The sequence below is a fragment of the Chlamydotis macqueenii genome, chromosome 5 (genome assembly GCF_036417535.1).
Source record: "Chlamydotis macqueenii isolate bChlMac1 chromosome 5, bChlMac1.mat, whole genome shotgun sequence".
Taxonomy (NCBI): Eukaryota; Metazoa; Chordata; class Aves; order Otidiformes; family Otididae; genus Chlamydotis; species Chlamydotis macqueenii.
Window position 1 is genome coordinate 46171619 of NC_141560.1, and position 25999 is coordinate 46197617.

At 41.5% G+C, this 25999-nt stretch overlaps 2 protein-coding genes across 2 annotated transcripts in view; both read right to left on the reverse strand.

Moving 5' to 3' along the window:
- The window catches only part of TTC17 (tetratricopeptide repeat domain 17), a 64613-nt gene extending 63157 nt beyond the window's left edge, over positions 1-1456 (reverse strand). Inside the window, exon 1 of the mRNA XM_086748796.1 lies at positions 1241-1456. Coding sequence (XP_086604922.1) covers positions 1241-1456 — 216 coding nt within the window. The remainder of the gene's footprint in view (positions 1-1240) is intronic.
- Positions 1457-2753: 1297 nt separating this feature from the next.
- On the reverse strand, positions 2754-19134 carry API5 (apoptosis inhibitor 5). Its single transcript, XM_086748754.1, has 14 exons — positions 18958-19134; positions 15275-15436; positions 14215-14308; positions 13138-13203; positions 12642-12793; positions 11090-11296; positions 10384-10488; positions 9614-9703; positions 8843-9024; positions 8544-8637; positions 7971-8027; positions 7062-7138; positions 6573-6709; positions 2754-4926 (listed from the first exon to the last, which is right to left on the reverse strand). Exons 1-14 carry the CDS (start codon positions 19024-19026, stop codon positions 4847-4849), a joined length of 1572 nt encoding a protein of 523 aa, XP_086604880.1. The 5' UTR covers positions 19027-19134; the 3' UTR covers positions 2754-4846.
- Between the last annotated feature and the right edge of the window lie 6865 nt (positions 19135-25999).

The following is a 25999-nucleotide window of genomic DNA, read 5'->3' on the forward strand; positions in this document are numbered from 1 at the left end:
AGCGATGGTACATCAGTCAACTGACATCATAAAAAGCGACTTCTTAAAATCAGTGCTGAATTCAGCTGATCAGATTCTCAAGTCATTTTAGCTAACTAGATTTTTTCCAAGATTATTTTCATGCAATAACCAAAATCAACACTTGACTCAAATTTCGTATTATACAATTAATACACACACAGATGCTTCCTGACAACTACGATACGCTCTCACCACTTCCCCCCTACATAAAGCGGAAAAAGGAGATGAGATGGCAGTAGAAGTGTTATCATTCTTTAATTACGATTACTTAGGGTGAGAGGGTGCCTGGATCCACACAGACAGCTGAAGTACCTGAGAACCATAAAGGCAGCAGGGGCTTCCTGCAGAGAAAGCAAGTTCCACCTGTCTGATGTCCCTAATGCTTTCTGATGGGAGACCCAAGCAGAAATTCTTACAGAAGGAAGGTGATGCTAACAGACTCTCGTCTCTCCACACTCTTCTTTTATGGGGGGAAGGCCACACTGCTTCCTACAGCGATTAACTCTTCCACTCCTGAGGGAAACCGATCTGGCAGCCCTGCTGAAGTGCAAAGCAGACCTGCCGTGAAAGTGGATTTCTGGTGCTGTTCCCCTTGCAACAAAGAGGGAGCAAAGCAAGCGCGAAAAAGCCCGAATATGAAACACGTACCAGCTCTTCCAGCCGCTTACTGAACGTGAGGCACAGGCTGGCATCAAAGTAAGACGCTTTGACCAAACCCACGAAATTACTGCAGACGGGAGCACCCGCATCAAACAGGCACCCCACCGTTCCCCTTCCTTCGGTCCAGAAGGAACGAAAAGCGGCCGGGGCGGGGGTGGCAGGAACGTGAAAAATCGCAAACTCATTCATAACCCGGGCGGCGCCAGCCGCGGGGAGGGAGCCCCGGGGACGCTGGAACCGCCGCTGCTCAAACGCGGTTCCAGCTGCCGCCTCCCTCGGCTCGCTCAGACCCACCGACCGCTCCTCACCGCCGCCTCGTCCCGCGGCTCCGGAGACTTCAAGCCACGTTTCGCGAGCGACGCCAGCTCGCCGCGGGAGACCCCTCGTACCGGGGCCGCCCGCCACCGCCGCCCGGCTGCGGCTTTCGGACGGAAAGGGCTCCGCACCAGGCCGACAGGCCCCGTCCCCACTCCGCACGGCTCAGGGTGGACCGGGGCTGCGAGCGAGCGGCGAGGCGGGCCGGGGCAGGCGGCGGTGGGCAGCTCTCCGCGCCGCTCACCTGCTGCTGGATCTTCCCGTCCTCGGTGACCACCCAGTGGGTGGTGGCAGCGGCCGGCCGCGTCCCCGAGGCCAGCAGCGAGCACAGGCCCAGGGCCCAGCCGGAGAAGACCCACGCCCGCCCCAACCCGCCCCGCCCGGACGCTCCTGCCGTCGCCATCTTCCCCAATCCCGGCCTCCCCGCGCCACCCGGAACCGGAATGGCCACCACCGCCATTTTGGGAGGGGGAGGGCCGAGCGGGGGGTGCCACCCGCTGCGGGGCGGGCCCGGCTGTGGGGCGGCCCAGCTTTGCCCGCCAGCAAAGCTGGCGGCCCCGGGTCGCTACCTCAGGCGGCGCCGGGGGCCCAGCTGCCGGAGCTGCTCCCCCGCCCCGCAGCAGGGGCAGCCACAAGGCGAAGGAGGCCGGATCGGGGGAGGGGGCTCCGTGAGGCAGCCCCACGCACATCTCACCCGGCCGGGGAAGCCGAGTCCGGTTACCGACGCCTTTTTGCACTTTAAGCAGTCACCGGTAACGGCAGGGCCGACTTTAAACGCCAACAAGCAGCATATGGTATCGCGCTGAACGCTTTCATTTAAAAAAATAATTTCTGTCTAGTGCCCGCTGAAACGTTTGCCAGGGCAGCTCGAGGAAACGGCCTTCTGCCCCAGTCAAACCAAAGGGTACCTGCAGCTATCCCCAGTTCATGCCAGGTCACTGGAAAGCTGGTTGAAGGTGGCTCTGAAAAAACACATCGCTCCTTTTTCCTGCTAATGCTTTTCGGTTACATAGAAAAATATAAACTTTTCCTTTCCTGGTCCAGTTAATGATAAATACCAACCCAGCAGCAGCAGCCTGTTTCCTCAGTTCTGAGTGAGATCTAAAAGCTCACAAATTCAGGCAGTGGTCTGTTTGATCTTTCTAAGTTTGCAAGCAAGCTGCAAACAGTTCTGCTTCTTGGGGACACCAGACTTCCCAGAGCCTGTGAAACAGTAACATTCACCTGTAACTCAAACCCATTAAGCAGAAACAAGAAAAAGAAGTTTACAAATGGTGTCAGAGTGGTTAAACTAATGCAAGGGATTAAGTTCCTCTCAGGACAGAGACCACACTCCCACAACTATGACAGTTCCTTGCTGCTGCCAGAGTTTTCACATCAGGCATATTACAGATTTCACCCAAACCCCCAGGCTGCTACTCCAAGCCCCTCTTGCTCTATGAGATACTAACAGAAGTTATTGCACTGTCAGCATCCAGGAGGTAGAATAAGACATGATAATTCCCAAATAACATGTATGGCATGCAGCTTTTGCTAATATTTAAATTCCTATAAAAAATTTTGCATTTAAAATTTGAATTACTTCAAAGTTGAAACAGCTAATGCAGTCTTGCTAGAATATATTCATTCCTTAGTCACACACAGCTCAATACATCTATAGCCATCTAAGGAGTAAGTCAGTAAAAGAGGTACTGCAGTACGTTTTTACTAAGCCAACATAAAATGATGCAGAGTAACTGTGAAACAATGAGCCAAACAAAATTACAAAATGAATTTATTCCAAAGCATAAGGGAACATTTACAATTCAACAAGATGGTGAACAGGTGTCTCCACAAGAACTCACTGCATCAAAATTAAATATGAAACTGGGGGGGAGGGGGGAGGAATCTAACTGCTTCTGAGGCCACAAGAACTTTGCACATCACTTCTGAAAAACAGGGGCCTTGTAAAGAAAATTCACTCAAAATTCAGTGAGAAAATAACCTGCTAGTACCTAGTTATTAGTCTAAATACAAGCTATGTTTAGGCTTTGAAATTACATTTTTAAATCTGCTCAAAACACAAATTATAGCCACAAGTGCAAAATGTCTATTCCCCCCCACCCCCCAATGAAAGCTTATTACCTATGCAGTGCCTATTTTCAGAGTGACATTTTGATCTCACAGATTTGTCCTTAAAAGCTCTTTGCCACGTTTGTTTGTTTTAGTGACAAATCTGAGTTTAGCAGCTGGCATGTAATCAGAAATACAAAGTTGGCTCACATGTCCTGGAATGTCCAAAGTTTGCTGCCTACTGCTCCAGAGTTAAGCAAGAATAGGTTACAATTTAATGGTGACAATTTCTCTAACTTTGACATAGTTTCGGTATTCTGCCTTCTGATTATAGTGATAAATATCAAAGAGTGTTAATGAAGACACCTGAGTCAGATTCACAAGCAAATACAAATGGAACTAGGTGGGGAAACATCACTTGCAGGCATTTGTCTGAGGATATCAGATGGATGGACAAAAAAAAAAAGGAGGAGAAGAAATAATCTTCATTCTTCTAAAGCCTAAGCTATTTTACATCAACACGCCCTGGAACACTTTAAAATCTTTTCCTCTGTCCCAACTTCTTTTTATTATCTGCTAGTTCCTTTACAATGTTGAATGACCTGAGAAGTAAAAATTTAATTTTGAGTGGTGAGAAAAAGAAACAAACAACCAAAACATTGTGCTCTTACGTTGTACTTTTTGGGTGTACACCAGTAACTAAGAATCCCAAATTGCTATGGAAAAATATAGCATGGAATTGTTAACTTTTCCATCTGAATTGAACTACAGAGCTGGAATTTTTCAGTGTTACCCAAAATACAATTTTATTTATATATTTTAAAATGCAACTATATTGGTAAAAAAAAAAAAAAAAACAACCCACAAAACAACAACAACAAAAAAACCCTCAAGTGCCAGCTAATCCAGAAATCTGCAAAACATAGAAAAGAGCCAAGTACTGCTACGGTCCATTCCAGCCTTTGAAGCTTAAGCACTGCATCAGTCTTTACCCATTCCTGGAATAATTCTAGTCATTTATTGTTTTATTTTTCTGGTTAATTTACTGAAATTTCACGGCATAATTATATGCACATATTCATATTAAACATTAAAAAATCATTTGCAAAACATCACTTTTGCATTACAATGCACGGAGAAGAGTAAGATGTGCAAATCAAAAAAACACCACATTCTCCACATCTCTAAGTAAAAGGACTGCTTCATGCTACAAGCAAAATAAATTTCTATCCATGTTGCAAACTTTTTAAAAAAACAGCATGTATCTCATTCAATTCCATTGGAAAAAAAAAAGTAAATCAAAGCAAATCTAACAATGGCACTCTTCTCCACATATTGCAAAGTACGGTTACAGATGAGGAAAGGATTACTTCAGCTGCTAAGTTTATCTGACATGTATCTCTGTTGTCATGCCTTTCCTGTTCATTACTTAATACATAAACTCAGTTATATAGTTTCAGTTATGCAGTAGCTGATTTTTAGATTAATACACAAACTGTCAAGATGTAGGTTTTGATAAAACATCTACGCTCTTTTCCAATTTTGAGTAAATCCTGAAGACACTTCAAAAATAAGAACCCAAAACTGCTGACTGTAAGCATCCAAAAATACAGCTGTAGTTTCACTATGGACAAGTTGTAGTCCGTTAGAAAAGTAGATCATACATACAAAGGTATAAAGAACATTTAAGTCAGTCTTAGTGGAAGGCAATCCTTGAAGGAAACAAGACTCCAAACAGACTTGCTGAGTAGCACTTTCACTTTAGCCCTTCAGGGGCACGGAAGATTTAGCGGTCTACTCAGTAGATTCTTCCTCGGCTACGATTGCCACGTCCTCCCCAGCCTCTTCCTCGGCCACCCCGGAAACCACCTCTTTGCTCTGAAATAAAAGTCAAAACTTTTCCATACAGGTTTTTTTGCTGTATACAGATTAAAATTAAATAGCAGTAACTGGAGGTACTGAAGGCTGATTTAGGTCTCTGAGGCTAATCTTGCTTACATACCATGAAACCTCAGTTGTACTTTGATAGACAACCGACCTCATGAATTGTAAAAGGAGGTCAGGAGAATTAGCCTCTCTAAACTAAACATAGTCTTTCTGCGTACTAATACTATGATACATAACTGTCCTATTATTTTAGAACTATATTTGGGCCAATCCACTATCATAGAATTGAAAACTGGTCTGTAAAGAATTTCATTATGCTACCTAGCTCACCCGTCTGTCCAATAACACCATGTCGACCTTGAGGTCTTTGTCTTGACTTGCTCCTGGTGATTTTACAAAATGATGGAAAACCACAACTCCATCAGCCTATCTGTCCTTTTCTATCCTCAACATTAAGTTACCACCAGAATACTTAAGTTTTTTTTTTCTGGGGTGGTATCTTAACTGTAACCAATTAAAAATTTTGGACACAGACAGATACCACACAAACTAGCTGTATACTGTAGAAAATTGTTCCTTTCCATTTGTTAAGACCAAATCTGATCACAGCAAAAACCCCCACAAAACACTCTGTTAAATTTTCTTCAGATTTGTGAAAATACATCAAACTAGTTTCCCTTCCATGCTTTCTCTTCACATACAGTCTTAAAATACAGGTCACATTAATTTACAAAGAACTGTGTACTTATTTTAAAGAGTACAGAAATCAAAAGCTGGTCAGAGGCCTAATCATCTCACTCACAGGAAACAGCAGCAAGCAAGAAAACATTTTTGGTTGAAAAGTTTCTAATTTTTAGAACTGTAGGACTACAAACTTATCTTAAAAGACACAGTGCATCACCTGAAGAAATAATCAGTAAGAAATTTGCAGAAGATTTTGTCTTTTCTCTTTGTTTTATATATAAAGACAGTGCTTTGTATCAGTTTTTCAACATAGGGACATGGGTGATAATTTGTCATAGCAGGCAGTTTACTTGACAGGGGTAGGACCAATGGGCCTACAGGGATGAGGAGAACAGGCTGCTGCCATTGTTGGGTCTATTCATCCAGTCTGCAACTGCTCTAGTGTTTCGCTCAGGAATACGACTTACAGAGAGACAGAATCAATCTGACTGGGAGCATGAGGACGTAACTGTGTGTGCACGGTGAAACTGGCATTCCCAGAAGTTCTGAATCAGGTCTGCAACATCAGCAGTGTCTGTAATAGGAATGCTGCAGAGGTCCAGTTGTATGACAGGAGGCAGCCCAGCTCTGCCACTTGCAGAGACTGGTCTGTCCAATGAGAAATTTGAAGTGAGGGTGCTGTGTGTCATCACAGAGAACACAATAGTTCAATTACTAAATCTATGTATTAAAACAGGACAAAAACTAACTTGTAAATGACATAGTTTATAGGCTGGCAACACTCAGACACTGTAATAGATCAACAGCTAGAAAGAAACCATTACAGACAAAAATTGGTGACAGTACAATTTGATCTTCTAGAATGTGACAGTAAGATGGCTTAATTTGCTTGCTCCCCCTGCCCCAAGGCACAACTGTAACTAGACAAAGTTTTTCCAAGCTGCCTAACTTACCGTAAGAAAAACTACCCAGGTTACTGCTGTATTTTCCACTGGGAGGATTATATATTTGCCTGGCATCCCTTTTTGGTCCCGCTGAAGCTTTCTTTGGGGGTGAACTTGAGGTTGTATCTTCACTTGCTCGTTTTTGACTGACAGAAGAAAACAAAACCAGATCATTACACCCTTGTGGTGACAAGTACAGGAATAGCAGTTCAGCCTCAAAGATTAACCACTGGAAGCTAGTGGCAGCTAATGAAGATGCCCAGAATAATACTTCAAAGGAGGAAGTAGCTAGTCTCCAGTTGATTCGATCTATTGTATCCCTAAAGCAAGATTAAGATTATCACTCCATAGCCTTAACTCCTTCCAGGATAGGTGTTATTTTCGACTGTGAAACTTCTAGCTCATATGCTGTTTGTATTATATATACACAGCCCGGAATCTTTATTTTACAAATACTGAAAATTAACACCACTGGTTTTTTTTATAAAAAGCTCTTACCTTGCATCTGCCTTCTGTACTGGTTTCCAGGACAGTGTAACTGTACTTTTATAAGAAGGTGGAATGTGGAAGAGATCCTATGGAGGGAAAATCGGACAGTTTATTCTACAGTTAAAGATATGTTGACTGCACTTCAAAATTTTAGCTACCTACTGAGATTCCAGAACAACAGTTACTTTCCAACAATTTAAAGTCCTTTTTGAAGTCCCATGGCAGAGGGAGAAGGCAGCAATAGCTGGCCACTGTAGCCCATGATATGCTTTCTCTCTCTCCCTGTGCACATCAAGCACATATAATGAACTACAACGGCTCCTGCAGGGACACATCTGATATCCCTATGACGGTAAAAGATAGGCTTCTCAATACTGTGGGCACAGTTTTTGGCTTATCGTGGTGATTGAGGGTGAGAGAGGGGAAGTGGAGGGAGGAAAAGGTGGTTAGAAGAAATCAGAATGGTTTCAAGAGCTCTGGGTACAAGTCTCTTTCTGCAGCCCATCTCTCCTATACTCCTTGGAGAAAAAGGTTCTGTATAGCAGCTTGCTTTGCCTCCTCCCTCCCTTACATCTCCTTGCACCTCTTCAAACTACTCTTTACCCCTCCTTGCCACCACAGGAAAGGGAAATGACAAAGAAAAAGGCTCGGCCAGAATCCAGAGACCCATAAAGCAAGGTCTTCTGCTCCTGTGGGCAACCACCGCTGCAAAAAAAGGGCCTCAACACCCTGTCCCAACAGCAGCAGCAGCAAAGGCTAAGCAGCTTCCATAAACAGCAGATCCATGTCTCTTCAGAAAGAGTAACCCTGAGCTGGCTAACACTGACTAACTTAATAATGTGATACAATTCAGTTCAAATATTTTTTTTCATGTTACTCTACTGTGTGAATTTACTCCTTCATAATGTGAGAACTTACCTTGATTAAAACATTAATGTTATTGGTTATTTTCAAAGCAACCACTTTAATCTTGTTCTGTATTAAAAAAAAAAAAAAAGAAATATCACTGAACATCTATTCTAGTAGCTTTAAATTATGCCAACTGCATTTGATGAAGTTGTAACATTAAATTGGCTGCTCTTCCTAGTGAATTGCTATAGCAATAGTAATAGTGAAAGGTGTGTACACTTCCGAGCTTTAAACTATTTTTAGGCTTCTTGCAGTTTTACACTGTCTAGTTGCTTTTAACCTTGCAGTGTACTTCCCACTAAATTTTATTCCCCCTGAATATATGAAAATTTCCTCTTCAAAACGGAAAGCACAGTTAAGCCAAATACATGCGGATGCAGAGAGTAGCTAACAGTAGAAACTAAACGATCGTCTTAGCTTGCAAAAGGCAGCATCAGGTAAGACGCAGCTGCCACAGATGTTAGCAGTATTATTTCTTTTATCTATTTGCATGCTTACAACAGATTGCAGCCCATTAATGTGTGCCAGTGGTTATTTTGGTAGGCTCAATGAGAAAAATCAGAATTCCTGAACAATACTTACCTCCTCTGTTTTCAAGGCTTCTCCTGTTTTCCCTTGAAGTGCCAGACGAAGCTGTCGAATATACACCTGCAACCCTCGAGCAAAATACTGTAGCCTAAAAAAATTAAAAGCAATCTGCTAATACATTTTACCTATTACCATAAAATAAAAGCTTAAGCAAAAGTATGCCCCAATCTCATCTTTCCTCTTCAGGAAAAATGCTCAAAATAAGTTGTCTTTCAAAATGAGTTGTGCTTCTTTAGCATCCAGACAATAATAATTCACACCTTCTAACAGAACTCTTGCCTATAAATGATTACCTGATTTTAAAGTCTTTCAATTTCTCTGCATTCAGCTTGGCTGTGAGGAAGTCCGGAAGCTTACGACCCAGCTGATGGAAGCTATACAATAAACACTCCACGTAACTGAACTGCAACTTGGGCTCTTCATTGCCAGCATTTTCCCCATTCTCTGCTTCCTCTGGAGGAAGGGGCATATACTCCTAATGAACAGAAAGGACAAATAAATGCATGAGATACATTTATACAGACTGAGTGTTCTTTTGTGGTGTTTGAACTGGAGGGTTTATTTCTGCTGATAATTTAAGAAGTATCCTCCATCCCTATACTAATGTGATGATCTGCTGCCTGAAGTCCTGTGGCAGGTGTTTTGCCTACACTTAGGTGACCTGACACCTCTGACTCAGAGGAAATACTACGGTAGCACTGCTACCACAGGAAGCAACAACGTCCCGCACCAATGCTGCTGAAACAGCGCTGAATTTGCTTAAAAACAGTAAGTGCAAATATAGCCTTTTATGAGATCAACATGAGACTCTCATGAATATAAATTTTAGAAAGAACAAAATCACATGAGTTTACTGGATTAAAAACATTATACAGGTAACAGCTCTCTATCTACAATGGCTTTGAATTGCAAAATTACGTTTGACCTTATATGATAGACAGAGCTATGTTTGAAACAACCACTTTAGAGAAAGCATAAATAGATTAATAGATAAAGTAATTTGTTTTGATTAAAACTTCTTTTTTTGAAGTGTTTTACATTGGTAAAAAACAAATTAGTCTTACCAGTAATTTATCAAATAGCTTCTTCAAATTTGATTCAAGCTTTTCCATATCGCCACAAAATGAACTCATTTCAGCAAGAAGCTTCAAAACCTACATATAAGGACAGCAGAGTTTTTGTATGTTAATTTAAAAGTACAAACGATTAACTTCCAACCTAAAAGCGATTATTGCATCATTACGGCTGGCACAGTAGAGGTCAGCTATTACAATTAAACCTCTCTCAAACATCAGGAACGAATACAAAGAGGAACATGCCTAGTCTGTTTATTATGTCCTCAAACAGAAACACAGACTTGTGTGTCTAATCCCAACAAGCATCATTAGTCAACAAGTAAGCAAAGCTTTGTCTCTCACCTTCAAAGTGAGATCCACAGAGATCTAACTGAAGCTGCAGCACTGATTAACGTAAGGAAAATTACAGACATTAAGCCACTCCCTTAGGAGACTACATTAGCGCAAGCCATGCAACAATCATTTTAGTAAATGCTGTGTGCTTAAAAAAATTGACAGTAATATAAAAATGATTACACCAATTTACTTACTCTAGCCTTGCCTCAAAAGCTGAGGTCAAATAACATGTGCTTTAAAAGGCAATGCTCAGTCATGCCTCAATACAGCAAACTTCTTTTTTTTTCCTAGTGTACCTAGCTTTCCTTCAAGCCAAGAACAGAAAACCACTTAAAGAAAGGTGTTTGCAAGTTTAAAAATAGCTGATTTTGTCCAAGAGGCTTATTTTTTACAATTTGAAAGATATTTTAGCTTTGGCTTACCTCTAACTGGATATCAAGACCCTCCACTGGAGTAGTCAAAGAACTGAGGTTTGGCAGAACATGCTCACAGAAGTAAGTTACAAATTTTGTGGAATGAACGTTTTTCTGCAAAACACAACACACATTATTCAGGCTACTCTTAAGAGTCTGAAGGAGTTAAATATTTTTCCCTCATCACTCCACCACCCTTATAAATGCCTACCACACAGCTATACCTTAAAGCTTTCTTAAACTTTCCTCTAACTCCTAAAATGCAGAGACCCTTCTAGGCAGCTTAAACTCAGAGGCTGTTTGCAACAGGGGCAGAAGAGATTGCTTATAACCCAAAAGCAGGCCTTTAAGTACTGCAATTACCTGGCATTACCCTTGCAATAATCAAACTCATACATGTACAAACTTAATGTGACAATCTTGTCATAATTCAGTGTAACATCTTAAGTTTGAAAGAAAACATCAAAGAACTGTGAATAACTTAAAAGCTTGTTGTATTCAGAGGCTTTAAGGATACTTTCCAACATTTTAATACATTAGAAGCTGAAGGTGGAGAAGTACTGTCATTAAAAAAAAAAAAAAAACAACAACAACAACCAAAAAAATATACTATCATATATCCTGTCATTCTAACATAATAGCTGAGAACACTGAAGAGAAGCTACGGCCGTTAACTTTCCACAATATTCCTCATGCAAAACAAATAGATACATACTGAGAAGAGTGGCACCGCCTGCCGAGTACACTGCAGAAGTCTGTCCACACAATCTGGATCAGATGGATTGAATGTTTGTTCCAGGTCAGCTTGTTCAGCTACCAGCTCCACTAGTTGTTGCCTCCCACTTACTGTCTGTAAGCTTTTTAATCCAGACAATATTTTCATGAACAGAACAAATTCCTCGCCTGTCACATCTTCCAGCACCTTGACAGAACACCAGAAAACATATTTCTATGGTGGTAATTTGCAAACTTCCAAGTCAATGCTACTGGATTTGAAAAGGTAAAGTATGCAAATATTTAGCATTTAAATTTAGCTTCTAGTTATTCAAAAACACGCGTTTAAAAGAACACATGAAAACATGCAGTATAATTGTACGCACCTCCAAATTTAAGTAACTGCCATCAAGTTTTGCATAGAAAACATTATTTTTCTTGAACACTAACCTTAAGAACAAATTTCTTATCTAACAAAACCATATGCTTTGGACAGAATGAAGGTTAAAGGACTATCTACTCATTATTGATTGTTTTAATACTTTTTGTATCTTTCTCAGCTTGGCAAACACACAGGAATTTCATTAAATTCAAAGCAAAATGCAAAGTCCTGTATCTGGGATGAACTAACTTCCCTGCATCAGCAGATGTTGGGGACTGACTGGCTGGGGAACTGCTCTGCTGAGAAGACCCTGAGGGTTCTGGAGGACAGTAGGCTAAACGTAAGTGTCAGCAGCATTTCTTGGGTAATGAAAAGTGTCCTGGGCTGTGACAACAGCATAGGTAGCAGACTGAGGGAAGCAAAGGGATCGAGGATTCTCCTTTGCTACGCCCTCATTAGATCAAATCTGGAATACTGCACCTAGTGTCAGGCCCTCCTGTATGAGGAAGTTCTTGGTAAGCTTTAGAAAGCCCAGGTGATCAGTGTCTAGAGCACACGACCTGCGGGGAGAACCTGAGGAAACTGGGCTTTTTCAGCCTGAAGGAAAAAAGTCATAACGGGGTGACGTGATCTAACACTCATCTTCCAACACTTAAGAGCAAGTCACCAACAGTACGAGCCCGGTTCTTTACTGAGGCAGACATAGTGAGAATAAGACAACGATACAAAACTGAAATGGGAGGTTCCGACTGAATAAGGGGGGGGGGGGGGGGGGAAAGAAAAATAAATAACATTGAGGACAATTAAACATTGGAGCTGGCTGCCCAGATGGTATGGGAAATCTCAATCCTTAGAGGTTTTCAAAACTTGACAAGGCACCGAGAAATCTGATCTGAATTAAGCTGAGCCTGAGTCATCGAAGTGATGGATCTCCCAAAGTCCCTTTCTATGATTATAATAAAAGCCATTCTTACAAAATGAAAAGATATTTTAACAGTCCCGCAAAAAAAAAAGCTGCAAAGTTTGGGTTGTAGTAGAATGAATAACTAGAAGACCGCATTTGTACAATGCTTAACTCTACATGTGGCTTAAACAAACAGACCTCCAAAACAATGCCAATGATAAGGGATGTTTAATAATACTTAAGTTTCTGCTGAAATAAGACACTTACCTTCTTTGACTCAGTCAATATGAATTCTTCTACCTCCTTTGTCATCACCTCCTCAGGTAGGGTTTTCAGTTTTGTAGAGAGGAACTTGATGGCTCGCTCTCTCACGATATCCTCTCCCTGAAGAATTTGACTGAATAAGCCTCCCAAAGTACCTGAACAGAAAATAAATCAGGTAACGCAAATTATTTTAGAAGTGAAGAGCTAAACTTGCTATGCAGAAGAAGGAAGTTTCCTCCTGTTAAGACTCCATGACACATGTTAAAATAACTGCTAGAGTATCTTTTAAGAAAAAGCACAATATTCAAGTAACTTGACATAATAATCCATATTCTTTTATGGGTCTGTATAATTCAGATCCACAATTATTGAAAAGTTCAGTATCGTTAAAACCAATCAATGACTGTACTAAGAAGATACAAAATCAAGTCCTGTTCTCATCCTACTAGAGCCTGGAAAGAATTAATAAGAGACATTTACAGAAAAATGTGTCCTTTACCTTTAGCGTCCATCTTAAATATACTGAGCAAAGCATTGTTCACCAAATTGAATTCTGCAGAATCATCTGAAGAGAGAAAAAAACCTGATATGCATATCCTTGAAATGCAAACATAACAGCAGAAAAAGAAAGAATCCTGATATTACACGAGTAGTCTATACTCAACGTTTAATTATAAACAACATAACTTGTATTTTTAATGACTACGAGACTGAGAAAGTAGAAAGCCATGAATATGAAAGCTGGAAGCAAAACAAAAAGCTATTTTCACTACAGCCTCCCTGCCAGAAGTTTAACATTACAAACCCAATAGGACTGAAAACTTGAAGGGAAGTTATTAATCAATATATTTAGTAATTTTAAAGAATACCTGAATAAACAAGCTGACCTTTACTAAGTTACTTCTTAAGTAATCTATGTGATTTCTAGGTGGGAGAAACAATTTTCCTCTTGAACTAAATGAAGAAATGTTTAAGTTTAAAAAAAAAAAAAAAGTACCTTCTGAGAAGCCTAGAGACTTAATCATACATTTTTATTACAAATTTGAACATCTAATATTTAGTGCTCTATAAAACTTACTGAGATTAAAAATATACATATTGTATACTAAATTCGGAATTAAATATTTTATACCAAAAATGCATTGTATGGAAGAAAATGCCTTCAGGATTTTTTGAAGTTCCTGAGTATCTGGATTAGGAATCCAGTAACTCTTTTTCAGAAGGCAATTTGCTGCATTTCAAAACTGGAGGGGGGGGTTGGTTTTTTTTCTCTCCCCTTCTTCTACAGATGCTTTCAGAGAACATAATGGGAAAAAATTTGTTATATTTAAAAGAAAGATTTTCAGTTTAGATTAGTGTTATTAGCGACCTCTCAGCAGAAGTAGCAGCATAACTGTATAGCAAATATAAATGGGGAGGAAGAGCAGCAGCAGAACACGAATGGTACTGGCATGGACTGCTTTGTAAGAAATTACGCATCAACAGAGGATGTTTTACAGAATAAAACTGTATATTATATATATATATTTAGATGTGCCACAAGGAAACCAGCCAGGAAACTATCAATGTCTCCTACCTGACTGTAGAAGCTGGGTCAGTATGTCTGCTACCCGAGGAAGATTATCTCCAGTGGCAAACTGAGGCAATTCCTTGATTGCTTGTCGCCGAATCTGTCAAAATTGTCAGTATCATGAAATTAAAAAAAAAAAAAATAAAATTAAAGTAATCACAAAAAACCCCAGGCAGTTCTAGTACTAAAGTTTGGCAGAAAAATCACCAAATTTGATAAAATGACCGCGTATTATTTTAACACAAGTATCATATTCAGAAAGCGATGTTCAAGTTTCAGACTTTAATGGCAGTCCAAACTTCACATTTGCTACAAAATTATTATGACATATTTATGAAGGAAATAATGTACTTTTCTTAGATCTAACTAGCAACTGGAGAAAAGCCAAATTCAAACAGCACCTCCGTTCACAAAATCATTCATTTGGTTAACAAAATAAAGGGCTGGAATCTGTGTTATTATGGAGTCTTATTTGCTAACAGGAAGGATAGTTTTACAGTTGTACATATGGCAGAGACAAACTCCAGGTTTTGTTCCCAGTACTGACAGAAATCCTTGAATGATTTGCCCAAATCATTTAAGATCTGACAACCAAAGATGCTCCAAAGGTACAGCTTCTATTAACACCACAGAAGCAACATGAAGCATCTCAAGGCTTCAGCAAGAATAGATTCAGAATCACATCCCCATGGTTCTCAAGTACAAGCAAAGTTTTATTGTGTTGCAGCAGGATTATTAGAATAAATTACCACAAACTGCTTTTTGAATGGAAAAAAAATGTAACAGATATTAAAATAAACTATATCTAAGTTTCTTTCTACAGAACTATTCCTTTCATCAATGACAGGAGTGAAAAAGACAAATCAAAACTGATGTATTTCCCCATACCATCACACAATAGACTTTTTCTGGCAGGAATACAACTAAGTCTTAAGTTTTCAAAGACTAACCCTCCCCTCCTGAAAGACAGCCTATTAGGAAAAAAAAACAAAAACAGGAAAGAAGATAAAAGAATAACAAAATACGAATTCAATGTATCAACTTGCTACAAGGTTCTTGTTCTTACAGAAACATCTTCATCCTCACAGAGGTCCAACTGGGCATTGATAGCCGAGTCAGCTAGCTCAGGAAAATGCTTGAAGAACTTAGGAATAAACTGGGCTGCAAGTCTCTTCTCCTTGGCACCTCCTTTAACACCATCCAAGATCGCCTGGTATGCATCCTTATGCTGAAAGAGGAAAAATAAAATATAAATAGAAAAATATTGGGGCATTCTCAAGACAAGGAAAGGATTTTTTTCTCTTTCATTCACTTCAGCTATTTAACTGAACTATATTACACAAGCTTCATACAAAGAAATAAATTTATCTCTTAGATAAATATAACCGTGCCAATTTAGTAAAATTTGCCTCTATTGACTGTTTTTTTACCGTTATTCTGGTTCCTCTGTCTGTTCCAAGTGCTTACCATTCAAACTGCCAGCCCTAAGGATAACAGCTCTTGCACACCACTTGTGATTGGATTAGTGCAGACTCAAGGAATTACATGATCACCTTCACTGCACCTGGACAGTTTCTCAAGGAGTTTCTGTCTTCTGTCTGCTCATTTATTGTCTCTCAAGTAGAGGTTACCTCTCCCAACAACTGTGCTAAAGCATCTTCGGCATCTATTCAAGTAGTTAACTTAATCTGAGATAAAACATAGTTCTTAGAAAATCTGTTAATACAGACTAAATTCCACCCCCCCTGCCAAAAAAAAAAAAATTCTCCAGTTGAAATACAGAAATAAACTCTTCAGCAACAGAGCAAAATATTCTCTAGCTGCTCCAACCAGAATCATACAGGCATGTCTCATTTTATGCCTGTGGGATTAAAACTTCAGAATAAACGGAAGTCTTTGTTGTGGTTAGCTATGTGTTTGCAAAATAAAAGTCGGCATTATTAGGATGCTAGCAGAAAACAGAACCCTCTATCATTAATTTTCCTCACGGCTGTGAAAAAGAATGCTTTTGACAACTTTCCTTCTTTGAACATGAACATCAGCAGCACAGGACATTTTGCTTTACTTACAATAAATTTCCCAGAGCCACATATATAATCACACCTACTCCACACAAAAGTTCACCCACAGCAAACAGACACTCTAATTTACAAAGCAGTACACCGCATTAATCTCCTCTAAAGTAAGCTGTATTTTAAAATTCAGTACCAATGCTCCTTAAACACTCCCTACACCTTGTTGATAGCTCTCCACGTTGCCAGATTCTGAACTGGACTGGGACACTGATCTGGAAGAAAAATAATCAGGGAAAAAAATGATTGCTTTTCAGCTGATCCACATGCCCATCTTGTTTGCTCTGTAGCTGTGCCAACACAGTGCACTCAACAGCAAAGGCAGGAATAAGCCAGCACAAACTGACCATCATTTTAGGCACAGGTTCTCAGACTGCACATTAAGAACAAGTTTTCTGTGGAACAAATTACTTAAACGTAGTAAAAAAAAAAGTAAAAAGACGTAGTAAAAAAGCATACAGCAATGAAAGAGTAGCTTGTGTTCCATGAATTTGTATTTCTGCATGCTAATTACTCCTGTCATTTCGGCAAAATACAGTTCAGGCACAAGTTTGTTTCAACCTGTACCTGGCTGCACTGAATGCTCAAGGAAAAAGTAAGCAACTGCAGAAGCAGCATGATCCTTCAGTTTTACACATTTCATCCGAATCTGCAACACAGGAACATCCTAAGCCAGAGACAGTGCCCAGACCTTTATTCTTAAGAAATGTCAATTGACCAGTCATCTGCTATTTCCTCTAGATTAGTTCCTGAACCAATTCGTACTCCATAGCGTGACAAACACACCGCGACATGTTTCAGTGTGTTACGGAGAAAACTTTGTCTTCCTCTTTATTTTAAGCTTGCTTCCTAATAGTTTTTTTCAACTTCTAACCTTCATTCCACTCATGTAGTAGACTCATCACACCTGAGCCCCCTTCTCAACTGAAATATTCTTTTACAAGCTCAATACTTCCAGCCTTTTAAATTACTTCTTTTAATGTCATACTTCTGGTTGCCCCTTTGCTCTTCTTCTAATGTTCAAAGTTCCTTTTTTGAGACAAGGTGACTATGACTTCTTGTAGCGAAAGACCGCATTCATAAGGTTGTTAAGACAAAATAAAGGAATAAGTGGGATAAAATTGGTGAATAAGGAACAATTACTCATGGCTTCTCAGAATGCAAAAATTTGAGACATCAAATAAGATCATGAAATGACAAGTTCAAGGGAGATAACTCCTTCACAAAAGTTAATGATGTAATAGGACATTTTGCCACATAACATTTGTATGCTAGAAATATAATCAGTTAAAAAAAGCTTCAGAAAAGTTTGCTGAAGAACAATCTAGCAAGACAGTCTTTGTAATTAGTCTATCTCTGGCTCTAGGCACCCACAAGCTGTAGAGAGGCAAAGCTAGGAGAGTATATCAGGAATCATCACTCTATACTTACTCCGGGAGGTTCTTGCACATCTGCTACTGATCCCTGACAAAGGCTGCATTTCTTAATTGCGCTGGAGTTTGTTCTACCTAAGATGGCCATTCCTGTCTTACAAAAGCTACCCACAATAGTCCAAATGATGATGGACTACATATTTGTAAAATGGCACAGGAATAGCACCTGTTTTTATTCTGCATCTCTCCCCATAGTTCCCAACATTTTAGCTGCACTTTTTGTTTGGCTCTGTGATGATGTTTTTGTTGGACTGTCTGAAAGGATGCTTTGTTTCACTAGGGCATAACTACACAAGCAAAGTGAACAGACTTGAATTAAAATGAAACAGCCTTTAAAAAAAAACAACCCAAACCCAAACAACCACCATATAATGTGCTCTCTTAAAGAACCTTTCAAATGAAAAACCACTACTAGGTATGTGCAAAAATACTCTTATGTACATGGTGACAAAAAAAAAAAAGTATCTGCTACTTTTTCAGGTAGCCATTCAGTAAAATGAGAGCCTACTGCAACTCAAAAACCAGTTTTAACTAACTCTAACATTTTGTATTGATAATACACTACGTCATCCTCTTTTTTTTTAATAATTTTGTAACAGTATAAACAAAGAGCAAGATTTTACAGGTAAAAATCTCCTTTAGTTGTGAGGATCAACCTTCCATTCTTGCCTTAAAGAAAAAAAGAAAAAAAAAAAAAAGAGAACTATAGGCAGTTATCAAACCATAAACAGACCTCACCTCCCTCCAACAAGCCTTACAGCAGGAGAGCCTGCCAGAAGCTCTCCGGAACTGCAAGAGCGCCGGATCAGATCCGGATGACTACCGTTGTCGTCTTTAACGCCTGAAGTCGCCAGGCGGAACTCCCTGCCCCCATGCAAAGAGCGCTCTGACTCTAGCTCGTAACTAGTTAATATCCTCCACGCCACATTTTTAAGGAGAGCTGACGACAGGGCAGAAGGAGGAGGAAGATGCTGCAAAAGCGACGAGAGCTGCTAGCGGCCTTGCAGAACCGCAGGTGCGAAGCTCATCTCCACCCGCCCCGGATCGTCAGGAAACCTACACCGATAACAGCCCCCGGCTGTCCGGCGTGGCGCGCAGCCCCTCCGGCGGCATCACCCCCTCTCCTCGCCCACCACCCGCCCCGTCTCAGCCCGCCCAGCCCGGAACTCCCCGCGGCGGTGGCGCCGCCGCGCTACTCAAGCCCGAGGCCTAGCGAGGCCTTGCAGGCCGCAGCCACGCCGCACCTGGCCCGCCGTCTCGGTGGCGTCCGCCAGGATCCCATAGTTACGGTAAAGCTCCTCCACGGTGGGCATGGTGCGGCGGGGAAGGGGCAGAAGCCGCCGCTGTAACCAAGGCCGCCACTAACGTCGCCGCCGCTCAGGCCGCTGCTACCGCTCGGGCCGCCGCCGTCAGCACCACCGAGGCGGGAGTCCTAGAGCAGCCGGGCACCGGTGCCTGCGCAGCGCCCCTCGCCGGCTGGCGGTGGAGCTGCAGGGCCGGGTTAAAGGCGGGGGGTGGGGGGGAGAGGGGGTGGGTGTAGGTGTACCCGCACCTCCCCCGTATGTTGAATACCGGTGGGGCTTAGGAGGTATTAAACGGCAATTCAATCTAAACAAGAGTGCCCCGGCTCCCGCCTGGCGCCTCGCGTCTGGTTTTTTGTAATGGGAGCGCAAAACATAACACACCCTCACAAATGCCTGGTGTTAAAAATACTTCAAAATTTGGTAGTTTTTATCCGCCTGGCCCTCAGTCTCCAGCCCTGGCACCCAGGGGCTTTTCCTGTTATCAGGGGAGTGGATATCAGGGGATGTGTGCGTTTGCTCAGAGAAGTGCCATGTCCTTCAACTTTTCTAACCTTGCTTGTTTTTCCTGAGGTTTTCCTCTCACTCCTCCTTTCCCTGATCGCGCTTTCCCCCCAGCTACTCGTTTGTGTATCCCTTTTTGTCTCTCACATACAAATACTATGAACGACATACGGGAAGTGCCTGTTGTACACTGAGCTCCTGGTGCAAGAAGATGGTTTCCCGTGATTTGGTGACTTTCATATTTTATTGCACAGAAAAATGTCCCCTAATTCCAGTTTATAGGAACCAAAGTATCCGCAACTAATGTCAATGGAGACAGCATGCACATGGTAGGCTCAAAACCTAAATATAAATTGTGGCAAAAGTTAAAAGGCTGTAGCAGTGTCTTCCCCTCATCTCAAGATGCTTTAGCATCCTGCTGATTTCACAGGCACTTAAAATGTAAGAGCACTCCCATTACGTCAGCAAAAGGCTGGACCTTTCTTTCATGTCCCTTCCAGAAGGATGAAGGACACATTCAGAGGCGTTCGAAGCCCCGATCTGTCTCCAGAGCCTGCGCAGGCAGACCGCACGCAGCAGGGATGTACATCAATCAGTTACCTTACTTTCATTGTTCCTTTGCTCTTGCAGTGTTTCAGCAAGTGGGAGCAGTGACCGCATCAGTCACCTTTCTCCTCTTCCTTGAGTTGAGGCCGGTGCCTTTACCTGTTCGCAGGTGGATTCATGTGGTTCTTGCACGCTCTGATGGGGTCTGAGGGTGCATGAGCTTGTGGCTGGTGTCAGATCCAGGAGAGCACTGACCACGACCTGACCCTTGGTGTGCTTGTGATCATCACATTGACACAAAGTAATCTTAAAAGAATATGCTGGTTAAGCTTAGTAGTTGGAGCAACATGTAACATGAGAGGAAAAATATTTTTAATGCATCAGAAGAGCTATGTGCATGACTAGCTTACCTGAACCTTTCATTTTTTAGGAGGGACAGCTTCCTCAGGACACCTGGCGGATATTAAGAGATGTCCGTCTCTCGCCCTCCAGCATCTTTCAGACAGCATCGCATCTGAATGTAGACTTTACAACTTTTTATAATCATCTTTATCAGCACTGCCATGGCAAGCTTTTATAACTTGACCAGAAAGGAGGAAAGATGAACCTCCCATTTAATTGCTTTTTAAACCTCCTGAAATGTTTCCATAGATGGAGGTGCCTTCTTATCTCCTTTTCTTGTGTTTCCTCAATAGTACGCTATTAAACTGTGATTACATTCTATAACAAATATTGATAATCAGATAAATATGTAGCATTTATACATTAATGTACATATGAGAGCTGTGGAGAAAAAAGAGAAGTAGACATGAATGAAAATGGAGGTGAGAGGGGTTGTGTGCCTTCCAGAAAAGACTGGCGCTCTGTGGGGGAGCAAGACGGGTGCTTGAGATACCAGAGAGTGATGGGAAAGGAAGGTGAAGTAAACTGTTGGACTTCGGCTGCACTACAGAGAGATGAATAGGTGGGGTGAGACGGTAAGAAATTTCGAAATACTACAATAACATTATCTATTTTGTTATACCTAAGTATGTATGCATTATTTGAATCACATTTATATATTTTGTATCATAACATCTATTATATGCCTTGGAATTATACTTTTTAACCTTCTCTGGCAATGATACATTCAGCTGTGCTCATCGTCTTTCTAACAGAGAACACGCAAAATGAAAAGGGGTATCAGAGCCACATTAAGAAAATGTTTTCTCTGAGGTTCCTTCTGTATCTGTTCTTTGATCTCACATACATTGTCTTTTGTTTTTTTCCTCATCTACTTCCTTGTTACTTTATATAATTCTTCTTTTCTTTTTTTTCCTCTCCTTACAACAATTTCAATTTTTCAGTCTCCAGTTTTCACTTATATATTAAATATATATGAAAATACATGAAATATTTTTTTATAATGAACCTGTTTAATCACCATTAGTCTTTAGCATTAATATAGAAGGAACATGAATGAAGAGTTGATGATCTTACAAGTTTAGGAGACATTGTTTGAAATGATTTTTCACAGTTAGTCAGGGATCTCTTGGTTTGTTAAAGCTGGGGTATTTTTGGAAATGTATCTTTAGAAATACAAAAGCTTGAAATGCACATAGCTTTTTCAGACTCTACAGTGCAAGCCTCCTAGTTTCATGGAATATGACTGATCTTGCAATCAGTCAGGATTTTCCTCTCTTCCTTCTTCTCAATCTCCTCAGGCCAATGCATATGGAGAGAACCCTATGCTAAATTACAGACTCATCTGATAACAAAGTGTTATCATCATACATTTGACTTCCATTCCTGCACACTGCCACTAATCCATGCACACTGGAATCACTGCAGCTTTGCACAATTTTCAGCAGGTTCTCCAGAGGAAAAATAATTTACTTGTGAAATCAATGAAATTTGCTTTTTTTTTTTCATCAGAGGAAAAAAAAAAAAAAAAAGACTATTCTTATCCCACAACTGCCCTGGTCTTTGGTCCAGGATAGACTTCAGACAAAGCCATAGACAGGGGCAATAATAGACTTCTGTTATGACCATGACAGAAGGAGAAGACATGCTTAATGAGGATTTCACAGTGGAACAGTGGTTTAATTACATGAATCCTCAGGAACCAAACCTGGAAGGTTTCTGTGGGCCAGATAAAGTGTCTGAAATAGAGTTTGTTTGCTGGTTTATGCCGGATGAGCAATTGATCCTGAATTCTTCAAATTTTCTGTTTCTCTGCTTGAGTCACTAGTAGAGCTTAGTTTTGCAAACGAAGGGATACAGTAATGATCCCTCACCCATCTTAAAAATGTCTTAATGTTTTTCAGCACAAGGTGTCCAGATATGATGGGGGAATGCATAAAAATATTCAGACATCTAAAGCTTTTCATTGGCACACATTAAAGATATCTTGCACGGTTATAAGCATCTAACCGCTGCCTTCAGCCGTGCATAGCTTTCCCCCAGATGCCTTTAGGTGTAATCTGATTTTCTTGCAAAATTTCTCCCAGATAAGGCTGATCGCTTCTTTTACCCAGTGGAATGCCAGCCCCCTCCCGCCCCTGTCTGCTGCGTGGACAAGCAGCCCAGGCTCGGCAGCGCAGGCCTACAGCCCAAGCACTGCAGCCCAGGCCTCGCCGTACAGGCCCCGCAGCCCAGGCCTGCAGCCCAGGCCTCGCCGTACAGGCCCCGCAGCCCCCGCGCCAGCAGGCGGCGCTCTGCCCCCGCAGATGCGGCCTGGCGCGCCGCGTTCCCCCCGCGGCTGCTGGCAGCTCCGCTCCCGCTCCGGCGACGGGGCCGGTGTGTAATCAAGTGGTCGGTGCTCCCGCAAACAGAACAATACTGAGCCTTTATTAAATGATTTCCACGCAGTATTGAGAACCGTGTTGCATTGCTGCCTGAAAAAAAACGTTGCACCTAGTCTGTTCCAAGTGGCATCTCCAAATTCAGCTGGAAAAAGATTAGAGAAATAATGTTGAGGGTTTTATTTTTCCTCTTTTTTTTTTTTTTCCCCAAGTTGCTGCCTTTGTACATGTAATAGTAGCCTGATTGTACACATCTTACAGTTTTCCCTGCTACAGTGCGCAGGAATCTTAAAGCATCCTTTTAAATGACTGGTGAACTTGTTTCAGTAATGCTCACTCTGTTCTGCAGTTCAGAAGCTACCACAGCCCTGACAAAGCATCTGTGCCTTGCATATTAACGATACTTAATTGGCACTACTATTTGGAGTCCAGAATGCTGTGTGCCTTTCCACACAGGCAAGGTTGTCCAAAGACTGAAAGCTCAGCCCTTGCCAGAGTCAATTTGATTCTCTTGTTTGTGTGGACAATTCACGCAGGAATAATAGAGGGGAAAAGTCCTGAAGGGTAGAAAAATGTGACTGTGAAATGTAATATTTGGCAAGAAGACTTAAAAATGGACATAGCATCTGCAAATTCTTCAGCTCGAAGAGCATCTACAGATGCTGAGATTATTCCACATTTGTTGAAAAGTTCCATGTATATACAATGCTGGTTAGGGCAAATTGATGGGACAGGTAATGGGTACTCCATTCTCCTTTTGAAAATATATAAAATAATTGGGATGTTAATTTTCTACAGGCTGAAGTTCGGATGCATTGTGCCTCTCTGCTAGCATGGTCATCGTCCATTTGCCATGCTATGGTCCCCGCTGCCTCCTGGGACATTTCAACATGAGCCCATTGCTTCTCTGGGCTCACTCAGGGTGCGTTTAATCTCTGAATTTTGGCTCCAAGCATTTGCATTGCCATGCTGCCAGTTCAGGGTCAGTGTGCAGGGGCAGAACAGCAGTGGCCCAGCTGCATTCACTGTTTACTTTCGGGCAGTTTCTAGACTCCTGGCAAGGAGGAGGTTCAGATGCCTTTGGGAAGACAGCTGGGGAGGGGGATGTTTAGGAAGTGTAATGAAATGGGCAAGGGGAGGCTGAAGAGTAAGGATATGGAAATTGCAACAGTTTATAGGAAATCCCCTGGAATGGCAATAGAACACCAGCAGCTCTAGGACTGACTGTCATATCGACAAGGAAGAGATCTCAGTCATCCACGTACCAGAGCTAGAGATGAAGTGGTAATGTGCTTGCAATGCTGAAGTGAGCAGCCCTCATGAGTGCCGGGGAGGGAACCCCTTTCTGTATCTGTCTTTCTTTTAATCACTGCTACTCATGTGATTATACATCAGTGCCATTAACTACTGGGATTGACTGTGGGATTTTCTGTTCTGTCATGCTAGCCTGTGTGTCACTAAAGGAATGTCTGGGTTTGCTTCTCATACTTGTTGAAAAACCCTTTCACTTCTACACAACCATTAAACCAGAAAGTTACTGGTTTTGAGAATGTTTTGAATTAAACATGAGCATAATTGAAAAGCGGTAGTAATATTTTTAGGAAAATTTCAGAAGGAAAGTTCCGTAAAACATACTTTCCAAACATTGGAGTGTGGCTAGACATGAAACTTTTCATGCAGTTTCATGTGAATTTTCACAGTATATTTAATGAAATATTCCCTGCCATTCTGATGAAGTATTTCCACGACTTGAATAACACTGGAATCACACAAACCAGACCATACAAAATACTAATGTTTTGTGAAATATTTCAAATAACAACGTAAAATATTTGTGTCACTATCCATGAAGTATGAGCTCTCAACACCTTGTTAAAGTCTTGAAATTCATAGTGATATTCATGGAATAAGAAAGCAACACAGCCACAAATTTGATCAAATGTCAGTATGAAATCACCAAAAGCAGGAACATAAGGCACCCTTGAGTATTTGTCCAAAACAACCGTCACTTTGGAGAAGGAATTTTGCACTGCTACCTCCCAGTACTCACAAAGTATTTCCACCTTTTTCTTGCAAGCATTGGGCAAAACAGTGCTTCGAACAACAGCAGGTAGTGGTCCACAGCATTTCCACTTACCACGAGGCAGCAAAATTTCCCCTTTTGGCACTCGGATGCTTTCTAATGTCATTTTTTAGCTACAAATAATTAAACAACTTCTTTCTAGCTTACACGTTATCAAGTAAAAGATTTAATCACACATAAAGAATGAGCAGTCTCTCCAGAATTACAGGGAGAATACCAACAACATTAGTGTCTGTTACAGAAACAACTCAGCCGTTTTGTTGAATGTGAGTTTGAGAGTCCCTGGCATTATCAGAGTCAGGACTGTTTCTAGACCATCTGCTTTCATACTAGTAAGTCTGCCATTGTGCTTATCCAGGTATTGCAGCCCTAGGCAATGGTACCCATTTCTACTAACAGCCTCTGACATCTTGTGCAGGAGAAAGAGAGAACAGACATCCAACATTTCTTTTTTTCAGACTTCCAACTGTGTGTGTGCAAAGCCATCAATAATCTCGGAACATTGGCCAACCTTGTAACATCTGCTGATACTACCTTTCTCATGCCACTGCCCACCTCCATCTGACCTGTTTGCACCACACTGGGCTGGGGCAAACAAGGATGGCACACTTACCTGCAGAAACTCTGGTGCTTGGGCAGGTGGCAGTGACTTTGAGCTGAACCCTGAAAAGACATCCAAAAATACGTTTTGTCTTAGCAACTCAGTAGATGCTGATGGTTGTCCCAGGACCTTCCCCACCACTTGCCTCGATAAACTCAAAAGCAGCATTTCAGCCATGGATGCTGATCCAGCTCCCACATGGTGCCACCTGATGTCCTGTGCTTTCCAAGGCTCCTGGGGCTGCTGCTGGTGAGACAGCTGTTGCCACCGCTTCCAAAACCATGTGAGAGCTGCTCTGCAGCACATTGTCAGTGCTAAAGCCACATGGCAGCAAGCTGTGAAAACTTCTTCACAGCTTCTGTGTATTTGCAGTGGCATTTGCAATGGCACGGAGCACTGTTTTCATCTGTGCTGGCTGGTAAGAGGATGAAAATGACACTGGCTAGGCAGAAGGAGCTAGATGGTGAC